General features: G+C 40.0%; 1 protein-coding gene across 1 annotated transcript in view; it reads left to right on the top strand.

Annotated features, from left to right (window-relative positions):
• The window catches only part of ADARB2 (adenosine deaminase RNA specific B2 (inactive)), a 330,253-nt gene that overhangs the window by 528 nt on the left and 309,085 nt on the right, over window positions 1-20,640 (top strand). The window contains exon 3 of the mRNA XM_007948115.1: window positions 4,527-4,616. Coding sequence (XP_007946306.1) covers window positions 4,527-4,616 — 90 coding nt within the window. The remainder of the gene's footprint in view (window positions 1-4,526; window positions 4,617-20,640) is intronic.

The raw sequence follows: 20,640 nt of genomic DNA, 5'->3' as shown, positions 1-20,640 counted from the left end.
CTAGAATATATACTTAAGAGAAAAAGTCATGTCACCAGTTGTATGCCAAGTAACTAATAACAGGTAGCCAGGTATCCTTAGTTTGTGTAGATTTTAGGATTGGGCAAATGTGTATATTGACAATTATTAATTTAACCGTAGATTCTTAACACTTAATCCTTTAAATCAAGAGTTCTTCTGAGGGTGAACTTCAGGGAATTCATGAATTCTTGATATTATATGAAATATTATGGGCATATCCCGATGTGTTTTCTGCAGAGAGGAACCACAGTTTTCATCATTCTCAAAAGTATTTCTCATCCCACACAATAAACAATAACTACTAACTCAGGAAATTTTAATTTCTAAACAGATGATCAAGATGGAGACAAAATCTTAAATCCCTAACAGTTATTCCAGTAATCATATCTTTCTTTCAGCCCTAAGACAGAATAGTCACTCTCCCAAACTGTTATAATAAAAAAGAAAAAAAAAATAAGTCATTTAGAATCTCTATTTTGAAGATAACAACTGAACTATTGATCTCAGAGGATTCCAGGAAAGGGCTCTGTACCCTGAAAATGCTTCCCACATGCTCTAAAAATATACAAAATCATTTCAACAAGAGTCAAAGTCCTTAATTCTGCAATGAGTAATAAGATTTACAATACAAATGTCCCAGAACCCTTCAAGTAATGGATTAAAAAGTCATACTGTAGTATGAATAATGGTGATTAGACCTTTCCTGAAAATAAGTCTTGCCTGGAGAAAGAGAAGGTACACCAGCCACTGTCTTACACCACAGCCAGGCTACTCTGTCACATCCCTCTCAGATTGATTTCCAGCAGTCTTATGTTGGACAATCTGAGCCAGAGCTGCATATAAAGTCTTCCTAGATAGACAACTGGCCTGTCCCCAAACCTTCTTCCAGACTTTACATTGAGAGGGTGCGGTAGCACCTGGGTACTTAAGGACCTTTGTTTATCAGCCTCTTTAGCATACCCAAAATGTCCAGAATTGAAACAATAAAATTGTGACCTCTATTTCTTCATCAGCAACCTGTATGAAACTAGGTTTTCAAAATAAGACTGTGATAAAAACAAGAAAAATATAATTAGTTGGATATTGGCACACTATTCATGTTGAATCGATTAAATGCAGATGCCCAAACCAATAAAGTTGTATCAAGGAAATAGCTATTTTAAAAAAGGTAGTGACATCAACTAATTTTGTTGTAATTTCTCTAAGAAAATAACAATGATAATTCCTCAACTCTTTCAAGACCAGAGGTTCTAAAGATGAAGTCTGGTCCTTTCCTAGAAGCAATTGTTTCTCCCACAGAGCTTCTGTGCTTTTAGAGTCCAAATGTCTTTCTTTTATGAAGCAGTGTTTATAGTAGATAATACGCATCATTTCAAATGTACTCATCAACCAACTAAATGTTAGCAACTCTGTTGGTCTTCCATTTTCTTATGTTTTTTTTTTAATTCTACTGCACTTGAGGAAAGAGAAGTTTGTAGGGTCATAAAGGATAGTGTTGCCAGATAAAATATAGGATTCCCAGTTAAATTTGAATTTCAAATAAACAATGAATAATTTTTAGTGTATATATGACCCAAACAATATTTGGGTATCTCACATTTTATTTGATAAATATGGCAACCTTAGAAAGTGAGAACTTTGATATATCTAAAACATTCTTTAAGTATTTCACAGTTTTGCTAAGGTGAGCTCTGAAATGGTTTAGTGTATTTTTGTGGGTGTTTGCCTGGTAGCCCTGCTTTATTAGAAAGATTGTAATTTCATTTTGCGATCCTCCTGACTAAATCATTTGAGCTTCACACTCTTTGTGTAATATTATTGGGCTCCCTTAATGAAATTATAACTCAAACAAGGTATTTCATTCTCTTGTTGTAAATTAGCTTGAGCTGTGAGAGTTCTGGGAAAGAGCAAATCCTTCTCTGGGCTTATTGCTTGCTAGAGTGAGGAAGGAACAGTCATTTTATATTTATTTATTGTTCTCTTTGAGCAAACATTATGTTGATGTCTGTCCCTACTGGAAACAACTGTTAACAGGCTCCTGAATGAATTTCAAGTATGAACTACTGGCCTCTGGAAGGCTTGGCTAAAGAGAAAACAGGCTCAGTGACAAAATGAACAAGTTCCAGGTCATAGGTCTGGACTCTGAAGGCTAACTGAATACAAAGGCACCAGTTAGCACTTTCATGAGCAATCATACACATCACAGTGTCGAAATGGAAGCACTATATTAATAGTGCTCTCTCCTGACAGAAAAAGACACAAAGAAGTGTAATATAAATACAGCAACCTCACTGAAAAAATTCCACATTGATATGTTGATAGCTGATGAAAAGCATCTTGCATAGCAAAGTAACCAAGCTCACCATGACTAAGTGCCCTGGATAACTTTGTTGTTTGTTATTATTTGCCATGGAGTTGGACACGACTCATAGCAACCCCTCCGCGGGTTTCTGACGTGGTATCACTAAGGAAGTAGATTGTCCAACCTTCCTTCCGAGGAGTGGCTGGTGGGTTTGAACCGTCAGCTTCCGGTTAGCAGTCAAGTGCCTTAGGCACTACACTATCAGAGCTCCTTGGAGGAACACTAAGTAATAAGAGTAATAGGAAGTGATTCTGTTGCAAACTTGTACAGCATTTGCTAAGTAATAGTGATATTAACATGGCTTCAATATTATTACTTTTTTAATGTATGTGGTCAGTATTCACAACACACTATGACTAATTGTGCAGACACGAGGGAAGTCAAGAAGTACAATTGAGAGGCAAAATTCTGAGAATTCAGAGAGGTCTCTGATACAGTGTGCATCTCTTGCATAGGAGGAAACTCTACTTGTGGGAAATACTTCTAACTTCCATGGTTTAATTTAGTAGGTGGGAATCTCTACATAGAGCAACTTTTCTTTTGGCTCCTTTTTTTATTACTCATTTTTTAAAACTTCTCCCAGCGGTACCCCCAACCTACAATTTCTTACTCATCTGCTTAGGAGAGAGTTGCTGAGACCATGAAAGAAACTTATGGTTTATTGGTCACCTGAGGCATTTCCTAGTTTGGTTCATTTTCACACTGTCTGATGTGTCCAGCATAATTCTTTGCACTTGGAGGTTTCCAGGATCCAGCATGCTTGATTAGCCTTGCCTTTTACTTACCCTGCTACTTTAAGCAAAGTCCTTGGGTGGTGAAAACAATTCACATGCTCTCTGTTAACCCAAAGGTTGGTGGTTCAAGTCCACCAAAGCACCTCAGAAGAGAGGCCTAACTATCTACTTCTGAAAAATCAGCCACTGAAAACCCTACAGAACACAGGTCTGCTCTGATACATGGGATCGTCATGAGTACAGGTTGACTAGACAGCAACTGTTTTTTTTTTTTTTTTTTCAGTTACTATTCTAAATTAAGAAGCTCTGGTGGCTCAGTGGGTAAGGCATTTGGCTGCTAACCAGAAGGTTGGTGGTTCAAACTCAACAGCCACTCCACAGAAGGAAGATTGGGCAATCTACTTCCATAAAGATTTACTACCTCAGAAACCCAGTGGGGGTCACTATGATTCGGAATCAACTCAGAGGCAGTGGTTTTTTATTATTATTTATATATTAAGCAATTAAGAATATATTAAAGTATTATTGCATCATTAATAATAAGTAGATTGGCAGTTCAAAACTCACCAGTTGCTCTCCAGGAGGAAGATGAGGCAATCTACTTCCATAAAGATTTACAGCCTTGGAAACCCAATGGGGTTCCCACTATGAATTGGAATTAACTCGATGGCTGTGGATTTAGTTTTTTGGTATCATAAACTATCATGTAAAAATCAACTTGTTTTGGGTAGAACACACAGATCTTTTCATAGCTTTAATTATACTTCCCAATTGCCAGAAAATACTATTCAGAGTAGCTTCCATTGCCCTTCCAGATTTCTTAACCCACTCTTTGTGCTCCTCTCTCCTCATACTACTTCTTCTCTCTACTCTTATACTTGTATTCAAACTCTCACAAAGTGACATGACTACTGTTTATGATAATCTTTTTTTTCCTCCTACTTCAAGACCACAAAGCAAATTCTCCACTAATGGGTAAAAATATTCTTGGATTTATATGAATGATTCTTTATTGGTGGATTTTTAAAAAATTGCTTCAGATTCCTCTCTATGAAAAGAACTTCAGTATGGCCAGCTACTTCCTGCTCAGCATCTTATAAGCAGATGCAAGTTAGACCCTGGGGACAATTACTTAAATTTTTAAATGACAGGGAGCAAGAGGAATAGAAATGACAAAAATAAGAAAAAAAGAAAGATAGAAATTATTAAGTTTAAAATTGAATGGAGAGAGGAATTTGATAAAATGCTGTCAGAAATTCAATAAAAGACTGAGCCAGAATTAAGTGGTTGAAACTAAAATGACCTTTCAACCTTCCTTGTCCAACACATCAGTAATAAGAACATATGAAAGCATTGAGTTTTTCTGAAACTCTATGTCAAAAGTGTATTTCCTGTTCTTTTTTTCTTTCCAGACAAAGTAAGCATATTGTCAACCTTCATCGCTCCCTTCAAGTACCTAAGCCCTGGTGCCACAAATATGGAAGATGAAGACAATTTAAGTAAGCAACTCCTCTTCTCTCAAAGAGTGAAGGGAGTCCTAGGCTTCATATGAGGAGGAGGTTTTCTTGACTGTCCCCCAAAGGCTTGAGATCCTTGGGGATCTGAGGGGTGGAGGACAACTGTCTGGGCTGCTCGGAGCAGGAGGCTCTTCTCCTCTCCTCACTTGGGAATCTCATCAGTTCTCACCTTAAATTTCCATCCTAGAAGGGAGGAAATTATCAGGACATGCTTAATGGTTGCCAGGACTCCAGGGTGCATAGGGAATAAACCAGTTCTTTTGGATCTTCCCTCCTCTCTTCCCTTTGTTTTCCCCTCCAAATAATAATGATAATAAGGAAAGAAAGAAAAATGAACACAGTCTCTTTGAGCACAGCTTGTACAACCTGCCTGTAGAATCAATATTGCTGGCATGAAACTGGAGGAACACCAAAGCAGTGTCATGCAGGTATCACATGTGTGTTTGGGGAAGGGGATCTGAAAGGTGTTTCTTGTTCAGACCCATAAGGATATCTCAGAGTAGACAGAAAAAGTGCTGTAGTGTTGGTGTGTGTGTGTGGGTGTGTGTGTGGCAGTGTGTGAGGTGTGTTTGTAAGTGTGTGGTATGTGTGTGGTGTGTATGTATGGGTGGTATGTGTGTAGGTGTGTATGTGTGTTTGGTGTGTGTATGCATGTGTAGGTGTGTGGTGTGTACATGTGTGGTGTTTGTTGGGGGAGAATGTGAACACTTACCTAATTTACGTGATTGGGGAAGAGTCATCTCATGCTCATTCATTGGCTGTGCTTTGCATCGCGCGGAAGATGATTCCATCAGTGTAAATGGCCAAACAGCTTGTGCCACTGAATCACTGCAGACTGCAAGCATGGCAGAGATGGTACGTGGTAGGGGAATCCATCCCATGGGGCATGTGGAAATGCAACATTGCCACTGTTAACTAAAAGTGGTGTGCACCTTTATCCCAAGACTGGCTCCAGCACACCTGGATGCCTGAGCCTGGGAAAGTTGCCATATACCCTCTCCAACACATCTAGTAGATGGAGACAACTTAGCTAGAGGTGGCTGTGTCAGGAGCAGCTGGTGATAACCTCAGTGGGCTCTTCTACTTACCACGGAGAGAGAAGAACATCCTGGACTTCTTCACCAAACTGTCCCAACTTATCCTGTGCTTTGACACAGACAGACATGTGCCATGAGAAGCTCTATGTGCTGCCCTTCTTAAACCATATGTGTGCGGCTATGCTTAAGGATCTGGTGTTCATTGTACCTAAAGGGAGCTCCCTGGTGAACTACAATCTCCTGTGAGACAGCTTCACCAGCTTTGCCTTCCTGAAACCTGGAAATCTGCCCCACCCCTCTGAAAGACTGACAACTGTCACAGGAGCATCTGTCTTCTGGGACCAATATAAAAAAGAGAATGCCAATACTTATAAGCATGACTCTGCCTCTTCAGCTGTCACTGTCACCAGAGGCATTAAGGTGCCACTTACCAACTTGCAGTTTGTGTTGGCCTAAGGCTGTAGGGGAGAAGAAGGGAAGCAACTGACTCCTGTGCCCTCCCCTTTTTTCAGCACCAGCCCATCCAAACTCAAAGTTTTCAGGTCCCAATTCAGAATATTGTGTTATTTTTTTAGACATATTGGAAAGGCAGTTGTGGTGGTTAAGTCTGTATGTCAACTTGGCTGAGCCTGGTTGAGTGGCTGGGCAGCTGAATGTAGTTATTCCCATGGTGAGATTGGTAATTAACTCCATGGTGGAATCTATTGGAGCAGCTGAGTAGTTGCTTTGGGTATGTGGTCTGCTTCCCAAAGCAGCAGCTTTGGGAATGGTCTCTAGCTTATGACACAATTGAACCCTACATGTAGCTGTGTTGTTGTTCAGCAGCCTGCCATTCTCTGCTGACCTTGGGACTTTTAATGGACTTGAATTCATGGCCTGCTGTGTGGTTTGGTAACATTGGGACTGTGCCATTTTATTTGTTGAGGCTTGTTAGCCTCAGCAGCCAGTAGCTGCCTGAGTGAAGAGATGCCTCTAGCTTCAGTGGGCCAGAAGCAAGAGGCAGAGCTAAAACCCAAGGTCAAGGGGCTTTCACATAACCACTATAGCATGGTACTTTGAATTCGGACTTCTAGCCTCCCAAACTGTAAGAGAATAAACTCTTGTATGTTCAAGTCATCCCATTTGTGGTATATTCTCGTCAGAGCAGTACTAGGTAACCAAAAGAGCAGTGTCTCAGGACTTTGCTGAATCCATCATTGTGATGGCATAGTGCCTAAGGCACTTGACTGCTAACCAGAAAGCTAGTGGTTCAAACACACCAGCCACTCCTCGGAAGGAAGGTTGGGCAAACTACTTCCATAGTGATACCACCTCAGAAACCCAAGAAGGGGTGGCTATGAGGCAGATCCGACTCCATGGCAGTGAGTTAGGTCTGTTTTTTGGTTCATGGTGCTTGGTGCTTTATAGACTCCTGTTGTTCAGTTGGCTGCCTGAACTGAGAGTAGGCCACCCTGTTCATTGCCATTCTCCAGTAATCCTGTGCCCCAATCCACACCACTTACAGCAAGCTTTTTCTCAGACAAACCTTAGGCATAGCCTCCCCTCCTGATTTCATCAATGCTAAATAGAAGCACCCAATACCATGACACAGAGAAAGATGCCCAATGACTTATTCATTGCAAATATCTTTTTTCAACAACATAAATGGGACTATACATGGAGACTTCACTATATGGAATACACAGGAGTCAAATCAATTACATTTGTGGAAAGAGGTGATACTGAAGATCAATATCTTCAGCCCAAACAAGACCAGGAGCTGACAGTGGAATAGACCATCAACTGCTCACATGCGAGTTCAAGTTGAAGCTGAAAATTAAAACACATCCATGAAAGTCAAAATATGACCTTGATTATGTCTCACCTGAATTTAGAGACCATCTGAAGCATAGATTTGATGCATTGAACACCAATGACTGAAAACCAAATGAGTTGTGACATGACATCAAGAATATAAGACATGAAAAAAGCAAATGGTCATTAAAAATTCAGGAAATGAAGAAATGACACAAATGGATGTCAGAAGAGACTCTGAAACTTACTCTTGAATGGATTTTATGCATAAAATATTGAATGATGCAGGAAGCATCCAAAGAAGATGGAAGGATTACACAGAGTCACTATACAAAGAATTGGTTGATGTTCAGCTATTTCAGGAGGTGGCATATGATCAAGAACCAAGGGTGTTAAAGGAAGAATTTGAAGCTGCACTGAAGTAATTGGTGAGAAACAAGGCTCCAGGAATTGACGGAATACTCACTGAGATGTTTCAACAGATAGATGAAGCACTGGAAGCACTTACTCCATGCCAAGCTATTTGGAAGACAGCTACCTGGCCAACTAACTGGAAGAGATCCATATTTGTACCCATTCCAAAGAAAGGTGATTCAACAGGATGTGGAAATTATTGAAAAAATATCATTAATATTATGCACAAGTAAAATTTTGCTGAAGATAATTAAAAAATTGCAGCTGTATATTGGTAGGGAGTTTCCAGAAATTCAAGTTGGATTCAGAAGAGGACATGGAAGGAGGGATATCATAGCTGATGTCAGACAAACCTTGGCTCAAAACAAAGAATACCAGAAAGATGTTTCCTTGTGTTTTATTAACTATGTGAAAACATTCAACTTGTGGATCATAACAAATTATGGGTAACATTTTGGAGAATGGGAATTCCAAAACACTTGATTGTGCACATGAGGAACCTGTACATAGACCAACAGCCTGTCATTTGAACAGAACAAGGGGATGCTGCATGATTTTAAATCAGGAAGGATATGTGCCTTTTCGCCATACTTATTCAATCTGTATGCTGACCAAATAATCTGAGAAGTTGGACTGTTTGAAGAAGAATGTGACATCAAGATTGGAGGAAGACTCACTAACAACCTGAAATATGCAGACAACACAACCTTGCTTGCTGAAAGGGAAGATGACTTGAAGCACTTACTGATGAAGATTGAAGACTACAGTCTGCAGTATGAATTAGAGCAAAGCATAAGAAAACAAAAATACTCACAACTGGACCAATAAACAGAATCACAATAAATGGACAAAGGATGGAAGCTGTCAAAGATTTCATGTTACTTGGATCCACAATCAACACCTATGGAAGCAGCAGTCAAGAAATGAGATGTCATATTGCACTAGGCAAATCTGCTGCAAAAGACCTCTTTAAAATGTTAGAGAACAAAGATGTCCTTTTGAAGACTAAGGTCACCTCATATGCATGGGAAAACTGAACAATGAATAAGGAAGACAGAAGAAGGGTCTATGCTTTTGAGTTGTGGTGTTGATGAAGAATACTGAAAATATCATGGACTTCCAGAAGAACAAACAAATCTGTCCCAGAAAAAGTGCAGCTGGTATTCTCCTTGCAAGTGAGAATGGCCAGACTTCATCTCACCGACTTTGGTCATGTTGTCAGAAAGGACCATTCCCTAGAAAAGAATACCGTGCTTGGTAAAGTGGAAGGTCAGAGAAAAAGGGTTAGACCCTCAATAAGATAGATCAACACAGTAGCTGCAAAAATGGGCTCTTGTATAGCAAAGATTGTGAAGATGGCATGGCCGGGCAGTGTTTCATTCTGTTGTACATAGGGTCACTATGAGTTGGAGCCGACTCGACAGCACCTAACAACAACAAGAAAAGGCTAAGTCAAGAGCCAGAAACTATTTGCACAAATAAAAGTGTTTGAAGGGATATGTTTGTCTGCATTGAATTTGAAGGGGTGACTTCTGTAGGGAAGCTAATTACTGACCCACATATTTCTAAGTCAGCAATACTGATGTCATCATATACTTCTTTTGTACATACAAGATCACTGCTCCAAAAGCACAAGGGAGTCCCACGGGGCCCATGAAATCAAGATCCTGAGAGTGGCAAAGAGATAGGGCCAAGTACTTCTCTCTTTTTTCAGTGTTAAATGTCTTTGAGCTATGGTGCTAAATATCTTTGGATAGTATAATAGTTGTCCAATATATTTTTGTTTCAATTAGTATTTCTTCTACCTCATTCCTGAAAAGAAGACACCTCCATCACTGACCCTTGTTTCATATCCCATGAACAGAGGCCATGATAAATCTCTCCTCCCTAGCCATCTAACAATGTTATTTCAGTGAAATGAAACAAAACAAAATAAGCAAAATTATCCACTACTTACCACATTTCTGGTGTGTCAAATCTAGGCTTAAACTTCTTTGGTCCTAATAAAAGTTTTTATTCTATAGCAAGCAGGATTATCTTGAGTTCTTTCTAGTCCACAAAATTGTGTGTGGTGTGTGAAGTGTAAATGTGTGGTGAGTGTGTGTATACATGTATGGTATGATGTATGTGTGTTTTTGTCTGGGCTGTGTGTGTGTATGCAGTGTATATGTGTGTAGGGTGAGGTGCCAGTGTGAGGTATGTGTGTATATGTGTACAGGGTGTAGGTGGCATAAACCAAAAAAAACAAATTCACTGCCATCAAATTGGATCCGACTCATAACGACCTCTCCTTGGGTTTCCGAAGCAGTATCTCTGCAGAAGTAAACTGCCCAACCTTCCTTCCAAGGAGTGGCTGGTGGATTTGAACTGCCAGCCTTCTAGTTAGCAGTCAAATGCCTTAGGCACTATGCCACCAGAGCTCCCAGGTGGTGTAAGGTGTGTGTTATACAGTATATGTGTATTTCTCTGTGTGTGGGATATGTGTGTGGTGTGTGTATGTGTGGGTAGTGTATGTGTATGGGGCATAAGAATATCTCTATATGTGTATGTGGTGTGTGTATGAGAGAGAGGGAGAGAATCCTAGTAGTGTTTGGCATGCGTCATGCTCTCTCTTGTCTGTAACATATTGCCAAGCATTTAAAAGAGGAGGATGAAACATACCAAAGCACAGGAACACCTCTTTGCATTTTAATATCCCCTAACAGATGGGTTCATTTTCAGCCAAAAAGAGTTAAGAATGTGCTTGTTGTAGTGAGATGGGGAGGAACCAAGATGTTGATTGGTGGTTGCTAGGAATGTTGGTTTGACAAGAAGAAACAACAGAGGCACTTGCTCTGGAATATTGTCCATTTTTTCCATCAGCTTTTAAGAAACACAATACACCATGCAAACAGTCATTTCCCAGACAATATTAAAAAAAAATAATTAACAATATTGGAAGCTGAGGTAATTGGCCTAAATTGTGCTACAAGAGCAAAGTCATAGAATAATTGACTGTCAGAATCAGAGGGATCCTTAGTGGCATTCTTGCTCAATTCTTTCATTTTACAAATGAGGAAGGGAAAAGAGTAAAGGATGAAAAGGTTATAAACATCAGGAATAGAACTGAGGTCTCTGAACTACCAGTTCAAGGCTCACTTGTCGGCAAAGCATATGGATTGATTTGACAAATGATTGCTTCTATTCTATCATTATCTGAATAGGAAATTTTCCAATTAGTCAATTTATTAATAGCTAAGTGAGAAATTTAGAAGAAAAATATAGAGAAAGGGAAAGTTAAAACCATATAACACACACACCCCAAGCTGAATTTGATGTTGCAGACAAGCTGTTTATTTGATAAGGCATGTGCATAAACATCTTGAGGAGGGAAATTTTACTCTGTTTCCTCCTCTTTCCCACCTCTAAGTGTTCTAATCCTGGCTCTATCTAATCTTCCTCAGATGAAGAAGAAATAAAAGAGTCAACAGGTTTAAAGAATGTTTTCAGAATGGAACAACTCTCCTTTTACTTGGTTAAAGAAGGCACTGGGAGATCTTCTTTGCCTCAGCTGCTAGGAGCCCTGGTTGTTCCTTGACTTGTAGGTGCAGTCTCCCGTGGTGTCTTGCTCCTGGGCATGACTGTTTCCATATCTTTCTCCCCTTTAATGTGCTATCACTCAGAGGGGTTAGAAGTAGGACTCACGCTACTCTGGTGTTATGTCTTTTAAGTTAACCAATAACATCAGATGATCTCAATTTCTAATCAAGGTCACGTTCATGGGGTGATTATAGGGGTTAGGACACTGAAATATCTTTCTGGAGGATGCAGTTCAATCTATAACATATATGTATCAGGTTTTCCTATTTGATGTCTTCCTCCTGGGCATGACTCTGTAGAATCCAAGATTGCCTGCCTTTTCTCAATTGGTAGGTCTTGTCTTATAGAGAGGAAGGATTGTTCTTTTTTAGAAACTGGGGGCTGCTTGACAACAGAATAACCTTCACCGGGAACAATATTATCTCTTCAAATGTAGCGTGGCATATCGGATGGCTAGTTCTCTGGGGCCTCCTGACCTGCAGACACTGGCAGTGTCATTATTAGTGATGCATCCACTTTCTGGAATGCGCTCAACAATGCTGACTATTGAGGGGAAGTCTGGTGTGCATAATGACCAGGCCACAGATGCTGGCCCAGAAAGGGAGACAGCAGAGGAAAAAGATGCACATAAATAAATACATGAGCAAGTCCACCAAGCAGCAATAGCATCTTCACACCAATCAAGTTGTTCATAATAATGAGATCACATCAAAACACAAGCTCTCCACATGGCTTCTCCACATTTTGTATCATGGCAGGAAACACATAAATAGAAGTTTACCTGTTAATCAAACTTAATAAATGCAGAAGAATACATTTTGCTTGAAACTAATAGTTCAGCTGCAGCCATGAAAATACACAATTTTGCTCTTTCTCCCCCAATGTGCTAAACCTCTATATTTAGCACTATATTTGCTGATGCATTTGTCAAACGAGATAATGTATTTCTGAGGCTCAGGAGACAAATCAATGTGTGAGAGAAGCAGAATGGAAATAATTTCATTTTGCATTTTCCCTTATATATGTCTCTCTGACTTAGATGTTTTCTTTGAGTGCTCGGCAGTTTTCAAATTGCTCGTGATTGTTCTATTATGGCTGCTTATGGTATTTATCTAATGTAGTTTGAAGTTATTCGCCTGTTTTTCTTCTGATTTCCACAATGGAAGGACATGTGCAACTGTCTGATAATCTGATTTTGCCCGCAAAGACCTTATAAAAGCCACAACTAACAGATAGCTCATTTTAAGATACTTTGAAGTATAAGGTAACTTACCAATGTCTTCAGGCAAAATAATATGCAACATACCACTGTTGGCACTTAGGACCGTAGGCATGGGGTTTCTTTCGGAGTGGATTTCTTTAAGGAAAAGCCTTTGGAATCAAAATCAGAAATTTTTCAGCAGGAAAGTTTGTGGTGTGAGGACCTGACAGGGGAGGACAGGGACTGGGTGAGAGCATCCTTTCATATAATTAGACCAATTATACCATTTTACTCCCTCTACGCTTAACCAGGGAGCTCTGGTAGCATAGTGGCTAAAGCACTTGACTGCTAACCAGAAGGCTGGCGGTTCAAACCCACCAACCACTCCTCAGAAGGAAGGTTGGGCAATCCTACTTCCGTAGGGATACTGCCTCGGAAACCCAAGGAGGGGTCACTATGAGTCGGGGCCAACTCGAAGGCACATAACAACAACAACAACAACGCTTAACCAGCAATCTCTAGCAAGGCTGATAGTTCCCTCTACCCCTACCCTAAACACACAATGCACATTGGTTATTTTATACACTTAGGCACTATGTATATACCTGCTGGAACCATCTAGGTCACTAGCAAGTATCAATGGTTTCCTGGCCTGACTATTGAGTGGTGACTATGAGGAGATTTGACCAACTCAACCCTCCTAAACAAGCCCTGTGTGCAAAACAGATGAAAAGTCATGGAACATGTCTGTGTGCCTGTCTATGTGTTTGTGTCTATAAAGTGTGGATTTCTATATGTGCGAGTGGGTTGTGTGTGTGAGAGAGAGAAGGAGATTACGTGTGAGTAAGAGAGAGACAGAGAGATACAGAAAGAGAGAAATTGAGATATCAGTGTAACACAAAGGGACAGGTAAACCTTTAAATGAACCTTAATGTATAGTGGACTTTTACTATGTTATTTTCCCAGTCTGGTCCCTAATATAAGGAGGTGAGTTTCTTTCAGAGCTGCTTCCAGCTCTAATGCACTAGGATTCTTTGAGTTATGACTGGCAAGAATAACAATTATTTAGGAGAATGAATTCCAGAGTATAATTAAAGTAATAACCATTTCTTATGCCCTATTATGAAGCATAAATTTGCATGATTCCAAATGTACAACAAATACATTTTTAGAATTAAATTGCTTTTATCCCCATGGATCCTTCAAATCTTGTAATCCCAGAATCCTAGGAAGTAGGATACATTCTTCCTTCTCTGTGCTCTTAAGAGGAAATGAGAACTGACTAATATAACTATTTGGTAGCAATAATTAATAATCATAATAATAGCAATATATACATTTTGAGTGCCTAAAATATTTGATAGATTGTGTTGAGTTGTACATGCATATAATCCTCACAATAAATGTTGTATGTCCAAGGAGCTCTGGTAGCACAGTGCCTAATGCATCTGACTGCTAACCAGAGGGCTGGTGGTTCAAACCCACCAGCCACTCTGCAGAAGCAAGACTGGCCAATCTACTTCCATAAAGATTTACTGCTTTGGAAACTCTATATTTGGTAGGTATTTTCATACCATGCTGTTGTTCATTGCCCTCGAGTCAACTCCAACCCATGGCAACTCCATGTGTGTTAGGGAAGAACGGTGCTTCATAGGGTTTTCAATGGCTGATTTTTTCAAAACTAGATTGTCAGGCCTTTCTTCTGAGGTACCTCTTGGCAGACTCAACCACCAATCTTTCAGTTAGCAGCCAAGCACATTAACTGTTGCAGTATCCAGGGACTCCCTTATGCTGTTAATCAGGAGAATCTTGAAATTCAGAAAAGCTTGATATTGTGCTACTGTTATGTTGCTAGAACACTGTTGTGACTGAACCCAGTTCTAGAGACAATCAACCAAGTTCTAGAGACAAAGAACCAAGTTCATGAATCTTGTTCACAAGATTTGAAGACTGCTTTCAGAGAGAAAGGCAGCCTAAGCACTTGATAAAACAAAACACAAATGAGTGAAAATTAGAGAAAGGCTCATCCTTGGGTGAGTCAACTCTGGAAAATCAGTGTTAAAAGGAAATGGCTCAAAAACTATTTGAACCTACTGCCCACACAAGCATAAGGAAGAACAGATTTGTGATAATAAGGTTTGTGTGAGTCCACGTTAAAATCACTGTGACATTTCCTGAGCTTACACCAGACAGAATCTGCCCAGAGAGGAGTACACTTAGATAAAGGGTGACAGGTTTGTACCAGACATGCTCACAGTGGGTAATTCCCTCAGAACTTAGAGGTGAAGAGAGACACCAGGAAAGTTACAAGTAACACTAAACCAGGTCTGGCTCTGCTAAAAGTCAGAGAACTCCCCAATCTTTCCCTCAGCCACACACTTTTCCACGTGTGGCTTTTGGTGCACACATGGACACAAAGGCCAGGGAGTGGAGGGAGGACCAGACTCATGAAGGCAATAGGAGGGTGGAGAAAAATGTGTCAGCAGGTATGGCTGTAAACCACTCCCTAAGTGATTAGGTTCCACCACCTTTATAAGATCCCATGAAACATGAGCATAGTCAAATAGCTTTTCAAGACTCTCGAGAGCTTTCTTAATTTCCAAAGTGTTTATCTCTGGGTTATTATATATGGCAACTGAGCAGGTAAAACCTATTCACTAACTGGAAAAAAAAAAGAGAGAGAGAGAGACAGAATAATTTCCTGGGTCAGGGGAAGGAGATGTAACTTAATACCTTTCATATGAAGAAGAAAATGACAATCTTGTAAAATCATAGTGCCCATTGCCATGGAGTTGATTCCAACTCACAGTAACCCCATAGGATAGAGTAGAATTACCTCATAAGTTTTCCAAGTCTGTAAATCTTTATGGAAACAGATTGACTCATCTTTCTCCCACAGAGCAGCTGGTGGATTCAAACCACTGACCTTTTCTGTTAGCACCTGAATGTTTTAACCATTGTGCCACCAGAGTTCCTTAAAAATCAGAGTAGGAATACTACAAAAAGATCATACAGAATCACTATAGCAAAACTGCAGCAGGGATCTGACAAACTGTGTGAGCTTTGCATTAACCAAGCTCCATGTATCTTTAAGCAGAATCACAGCATCTGGGAGTTGGGTCACATTATAAAGGCAAAGCTGCTCACACTCTTATAGGTGCATCCCTAACACTTCCTAACCAGACCAAGATATCACCTCTTCTGGGACCCTAGAGAGCACCCTGCCTCCTTCCACTTCAGCACCTCTCATAGCGTATGTATTACAAACATCAGTTTCTCCCACTAAGGTCCCTGGGCAGTATAAATAGTTTGATCTCAACTACTAATCTAAAAGTTGGCAGCTTGAACCTACCCAGTAGCTCCTCAGAAGAAAGACTTGGCCATCTGCTTCCCTGAAGTGTGCAGCCAAGAAAGCTGTATTGAATAGTTCTACTCTGTGACATGGGATCTCTGGTGGCATAGTGCCTAAGGCATTTGACTGCTAACCAGAAGGTTGGCAGTTCAAAACCACCAGCCACTCCTTGGAAGGAAGATTGGGCAATCTACTTCTGTAGAGATACCACCTCAGAAACCCAAGAAGGGGTCGCTATGAGTCAGAGAGGACTCGACCGACGGCCCATAACTACAACAACTCTGTGACACATGAGGTTGCCATGAGTCAGAATGGACTTGAAGGCTTCAAGTTTGTTGTTGTTTTGCTTTCTGCAACCAGACAGTGAGTCTCCCAAAGAAAAAGATTTTTTTTTCTTTTTTGTATGCTTCCAGACCTAGCAAAGTTACTGACACTCAGTAAATACTTGATAAGTTTTTGTGAGAATTAATGTTTGCCTTGCCAACAATAAGGAAATGATGTGGAAATGAATTTTTGTTTATTTTGTGTTGTGGAGAAGACAACATTGTTTGAATGGTCATTTTCAAGATGGCAGACCCAGCTCTCACCAAAGCACAAAAATCTTTGAACCTCAAATATGTGACTTCCATTATGACTATTTGAACCAGGTTCACTGTGAGAGATGAGGGGACATGTTTCTCCTTTTTTCTGGAGTCCTGGGATTTCTGGAAAAATTGATTGGGAGGAAGTCCAGCAAATAAAGCAAGCAGGCAAAGAAATTGGGCTTGGAACAAAAGGAACAAATTAGTCTTAAGAAGTTTTTAACTTAACTTTTTACTCTGCTCTTTAAAAAAAGAAGGAAAAAAAAATAGCTATAGGCTTTCCTGTATGTTAGACCTTTTGCTAAGTGACTTTTTAGGCCATTTTCCAAGCAATTATATGTACCACTTTGGTAGTTTTCAGTTGGTTTCAAGTCAGCCCCCAACTTATGGCAACTCCGTGCACAAGGCTGCTCAGTTCCTGCACCATCCGCAAGATCAGTTGTGATCAAAAGTGGTGACCCATAGGGTTTTCATAACCAGGCGTTTCTCCCTAGTCCATCCTAGTCTGGAACATCTATTGAATAAAATCTGTTCAGCATCATAGCAACATCCAAGCCTCCAAAGACAGACAGGTGATTGCCGCAGATGAGTTGCATTGGGCAGGAATCAAACCTGAGTATCCTGCGATGAAGGTGAGAATTTGACCACTGAACAACTGCTGTTCCCTACTGCCTCAGTTGTCTTTATAATAAGCTAATAATGCAAATACTATTAAAAACCCTCATTTTCTGTTTATAGAAAAATGGAATTTAGACGGGTTGAATGGTTGGTCCAAGGTCACACATCTTTAAATGGTGGAGGAACATTTGGTCTCTTACAGGCTTGACCCCAGAGCCTGTGATGTACTGTTGTACTGCACTAGTTCTGGTTACAAAAAGCCAGAACCTAGACCAGAGCTGGCCATCTGCAATCATGGCTTTGACTCAGCAAGCCAGTTAAACAGAGCATATTGGCCTTGTTGAAAGGAGTCTAATGCCTAATCTGCTGGTTTGCAAAAATCAGTGGATACATATCACCCCCAGAGATTCTAGATAGACTATCTAGCAGAGACCCCAGAAGTTGGCATTTTTTTACCGAGCATCTCAAAGATTACTATGGAATGGGTCTTCTTACCACAATTTGATAAATCATGCCTGATGCCTTGGAAACTTTAATAATGACAGTTACAAGATACTTGAAGTTGTGGAAGAGAAATATATGAAATAAATTTCAATGTGGGTGAAGGGAAAAGTGTTGATTTTGAAAGTTCTGCTGCTCCGAGATATACCTTTGCCCTCACAAGGCAACAAAGGTCATCTGATATGCTGAGCACTTTAATAACACTAACAGTCTTACCCAGCCTTCACATTGTGAGAAATCAATAAGAAATTAGAAAGCTCCAAGCAAGTTCCTAGGCAATCTGGTGTGGGTTTTTTGGTTCTGTTGCTTTTTTTTTTTTTCCCCCCCCCCCTTTTTTCATTTTATGTTCAATTCTGAAAACTGCTTGGCTGACCCAATTTACTATCCCTTGGGCTGAAATCCTCCAAGTGGTAAATCTCATTGCTGTATTTATACCAAAAATACACAATGATCAACAAAAATGATTAAGATTCAGAGTGCTTAATATGTCTAAGGTCATTATTTCTAACAAAACTGATTGTAAATGAATATTATGCACCTATCACTTATAAAAAGGAGCTCTAGTGGCATAGTGCCTAAGGAATTTGACTCCTAAAAAGAAGGTTGGTGGTTCAGACCCACCAGCCACTCTGCAAAAGGAAGGCAGGGCAATCTATTTCTGTAAAGATTTACTGCCTTGGAAACCCAATGAAGATTTCTATGAGTTGGAAACTACTCGATGGCAGTGAGTTTGGTGCTTTTTTGTTGTTGTTGTTGTTGTTGTTAATCACTTACAAAGACTTCCCAAATCAATCCTTTGAATAGAATTCCCTCTACAAACCTAATATTTTTCAGAAGCAAATTGCTTCTGGAGTCTCACAATATTAAAAGTTAAAAGAATGAGAATTTAAGATTTCAGCAAATTGAGAACACTTTCCTAACAGGGCATAGCACACTTCATTCTAAACACTATCTTGATGGATTGATATTTTTTTTACTTAATAAATAGGGGGTGGTAGTTGTACAGTGCAACTGACCATTACATTCTTATCTGAAAAAGCAGTCAACATAGCAACTCTGAAGAGAACATTTTAAAACGTCAGAGTACCTGTCACAGGAACCTGATTTCAAAGGCACCTTTTGTGGTTATGAAATTGTACTTTTTTTCTTTATTATTCTTCAGGAGCAATGTTTTAAATATGAAGCATCAGGAGTTTGGTGGTTGAGGGAGCCAGGTTGTGTCACTCCTTACCTTTCTAGGCAGAAGTAAGGGAAATGTGTCTATGTGTTAGTACTAAGTGAGGCACTCAACGTCTATTTTTCAGTTATGGTTTAGCTATAAAATTCACCTCACATTTTCACTTGCTTAATGAGAAAAAACTCATTCACAACCTGCAATGGCATCTCTGAGGAACCTTTGAGATTTTTTAATTCCTAAGGAGACAACTAAGATACAAGAAAGTGAAAACGCCTTGCACGTGATTTTGTGTGGTCCACGTGGAACAGCTCTTCAAAACCTGGACAGTCTTATCTCCTGTGTCAATCCAGACTGAAGACTTTAGTCTCAGCATATAAATTATTTTCTAGAGAGTCCAGAAGAGAGTGTTAGTATAAAATAGTCAAAAAAAGGGATAAAACCATCAGTATATCAGTTCCCATAAAACCACTTTCATAGCAACAAAACAAACTGAGGGAAACCTGAACTCCTAGGAATTGCTGAGCAGAGTGTGTATTTCATCATTCTTACCAGATATCTTCAAAATGCTTTACAAAGTGGTTGCACTTAACTTACTGCTGTAGTGGATACCATTTCCTTAAAAATACTTTGGCATTATTAGTCCTTTTAAAATCTTTGCCCACCTGATTAACGCAGCAAGAAATCTCAGTGACAGAAATAAAGAAATTAGAACAGGAGGTGCTGCTGTCACATAACTGCTGCGCTGGGCTGGTAGTGCCTGGAGTACTCCACCACGTCCATTCACACCAGCAGTTCTCATCCCAGCTAAAGGCTGGGATCACCAAGAGGGCTTTTTAAAATTATCAGTGCTTGTACTTCACTCAATAGTCCCTGGTTAACACACTTGACTGCTAACCAAAAAGTTAGAGTTCAAGTCCTCCCAGAGATGCTTCAGAAGAAGAATGGCAATCTACTTCCAAAAAAATTAGTCATTGAAAACTCGGTGGAACACAGTTGTACTCTGACACACAGGGGTATGAATTTGAATTCACTCCAAAGCAGTTGATTTTTGGGGTCCCCTCTTAACATCAATTAAATCTGAGGGTCTGGTGATTTTCAAAGGTTCCCTTGTGATTCTGACACAGAGTAAAGACTGAGAACTCCATCTTACATGAAATATAAAAACCATGTCTCATTCCAAGGGTTCCTAAGGGCCTCTGAAAGACTCCAATGTGTTGTTTCACCTAGGACAGGGGTAGGAAAGGGCTTCCTGTAAAGACCCAGACAGTAAATACTTCAGGCTTTGAAGGTCACATGGTCTCTGTTACAACTACTCAACTCTGACACTATAATGCAAACACAGCCTTCACTAATATGTAAACGAATGGACAGGACTGTCTTCCAAAAACACATTATTTATCAAAACAGACAGCAAGAGGAATAAGCCTGTGGGCTGTAGCTGGCCAACCCCTGACAGAGGAAAAGATACCCTGCAGCATCTCAGCTGGGGTTCAATTCTTAGTCATTCTTAGAACAGTGTGAGCTGAACAGATACCATTCTTTTTCACCTCCTGTTGTAAAATAAGGAGACTGGGTTTTGACACTCTCCAAGTGAGAATCTCTGGGTGGCGTAGTGGATATGGTATTTGGCTGCTAACCAGAAACAGTTCAAACCCACCAGTGATTCTTCAAAACAGAGTTGGGGCAATCTACTTCAGTAATGATTTACAGCCTCAGAAACCCAACGGGGGTTGCTGAGTCAGAATCAACTAA

Source organism: Orycteropus afer, unplaced genomic scaffold, assembly GCF_000298275.1.
Source record: "Orycteropus afer afer isolate SDZICR_OR568_19922 unplaced genomic scaffold, OryAfe1.0 scaffold00203, whole genome shotgun sequence".
Lineage (NCBI taxonomy): Eukaryota > Metazoa > Chordata > Mammalia > Tubulidentata > Orycteropodidae > Orycteropus > Orycteropus afer.
This window is presented reverse-complemented; position numbering and strand designations above follow the sequence as displayed.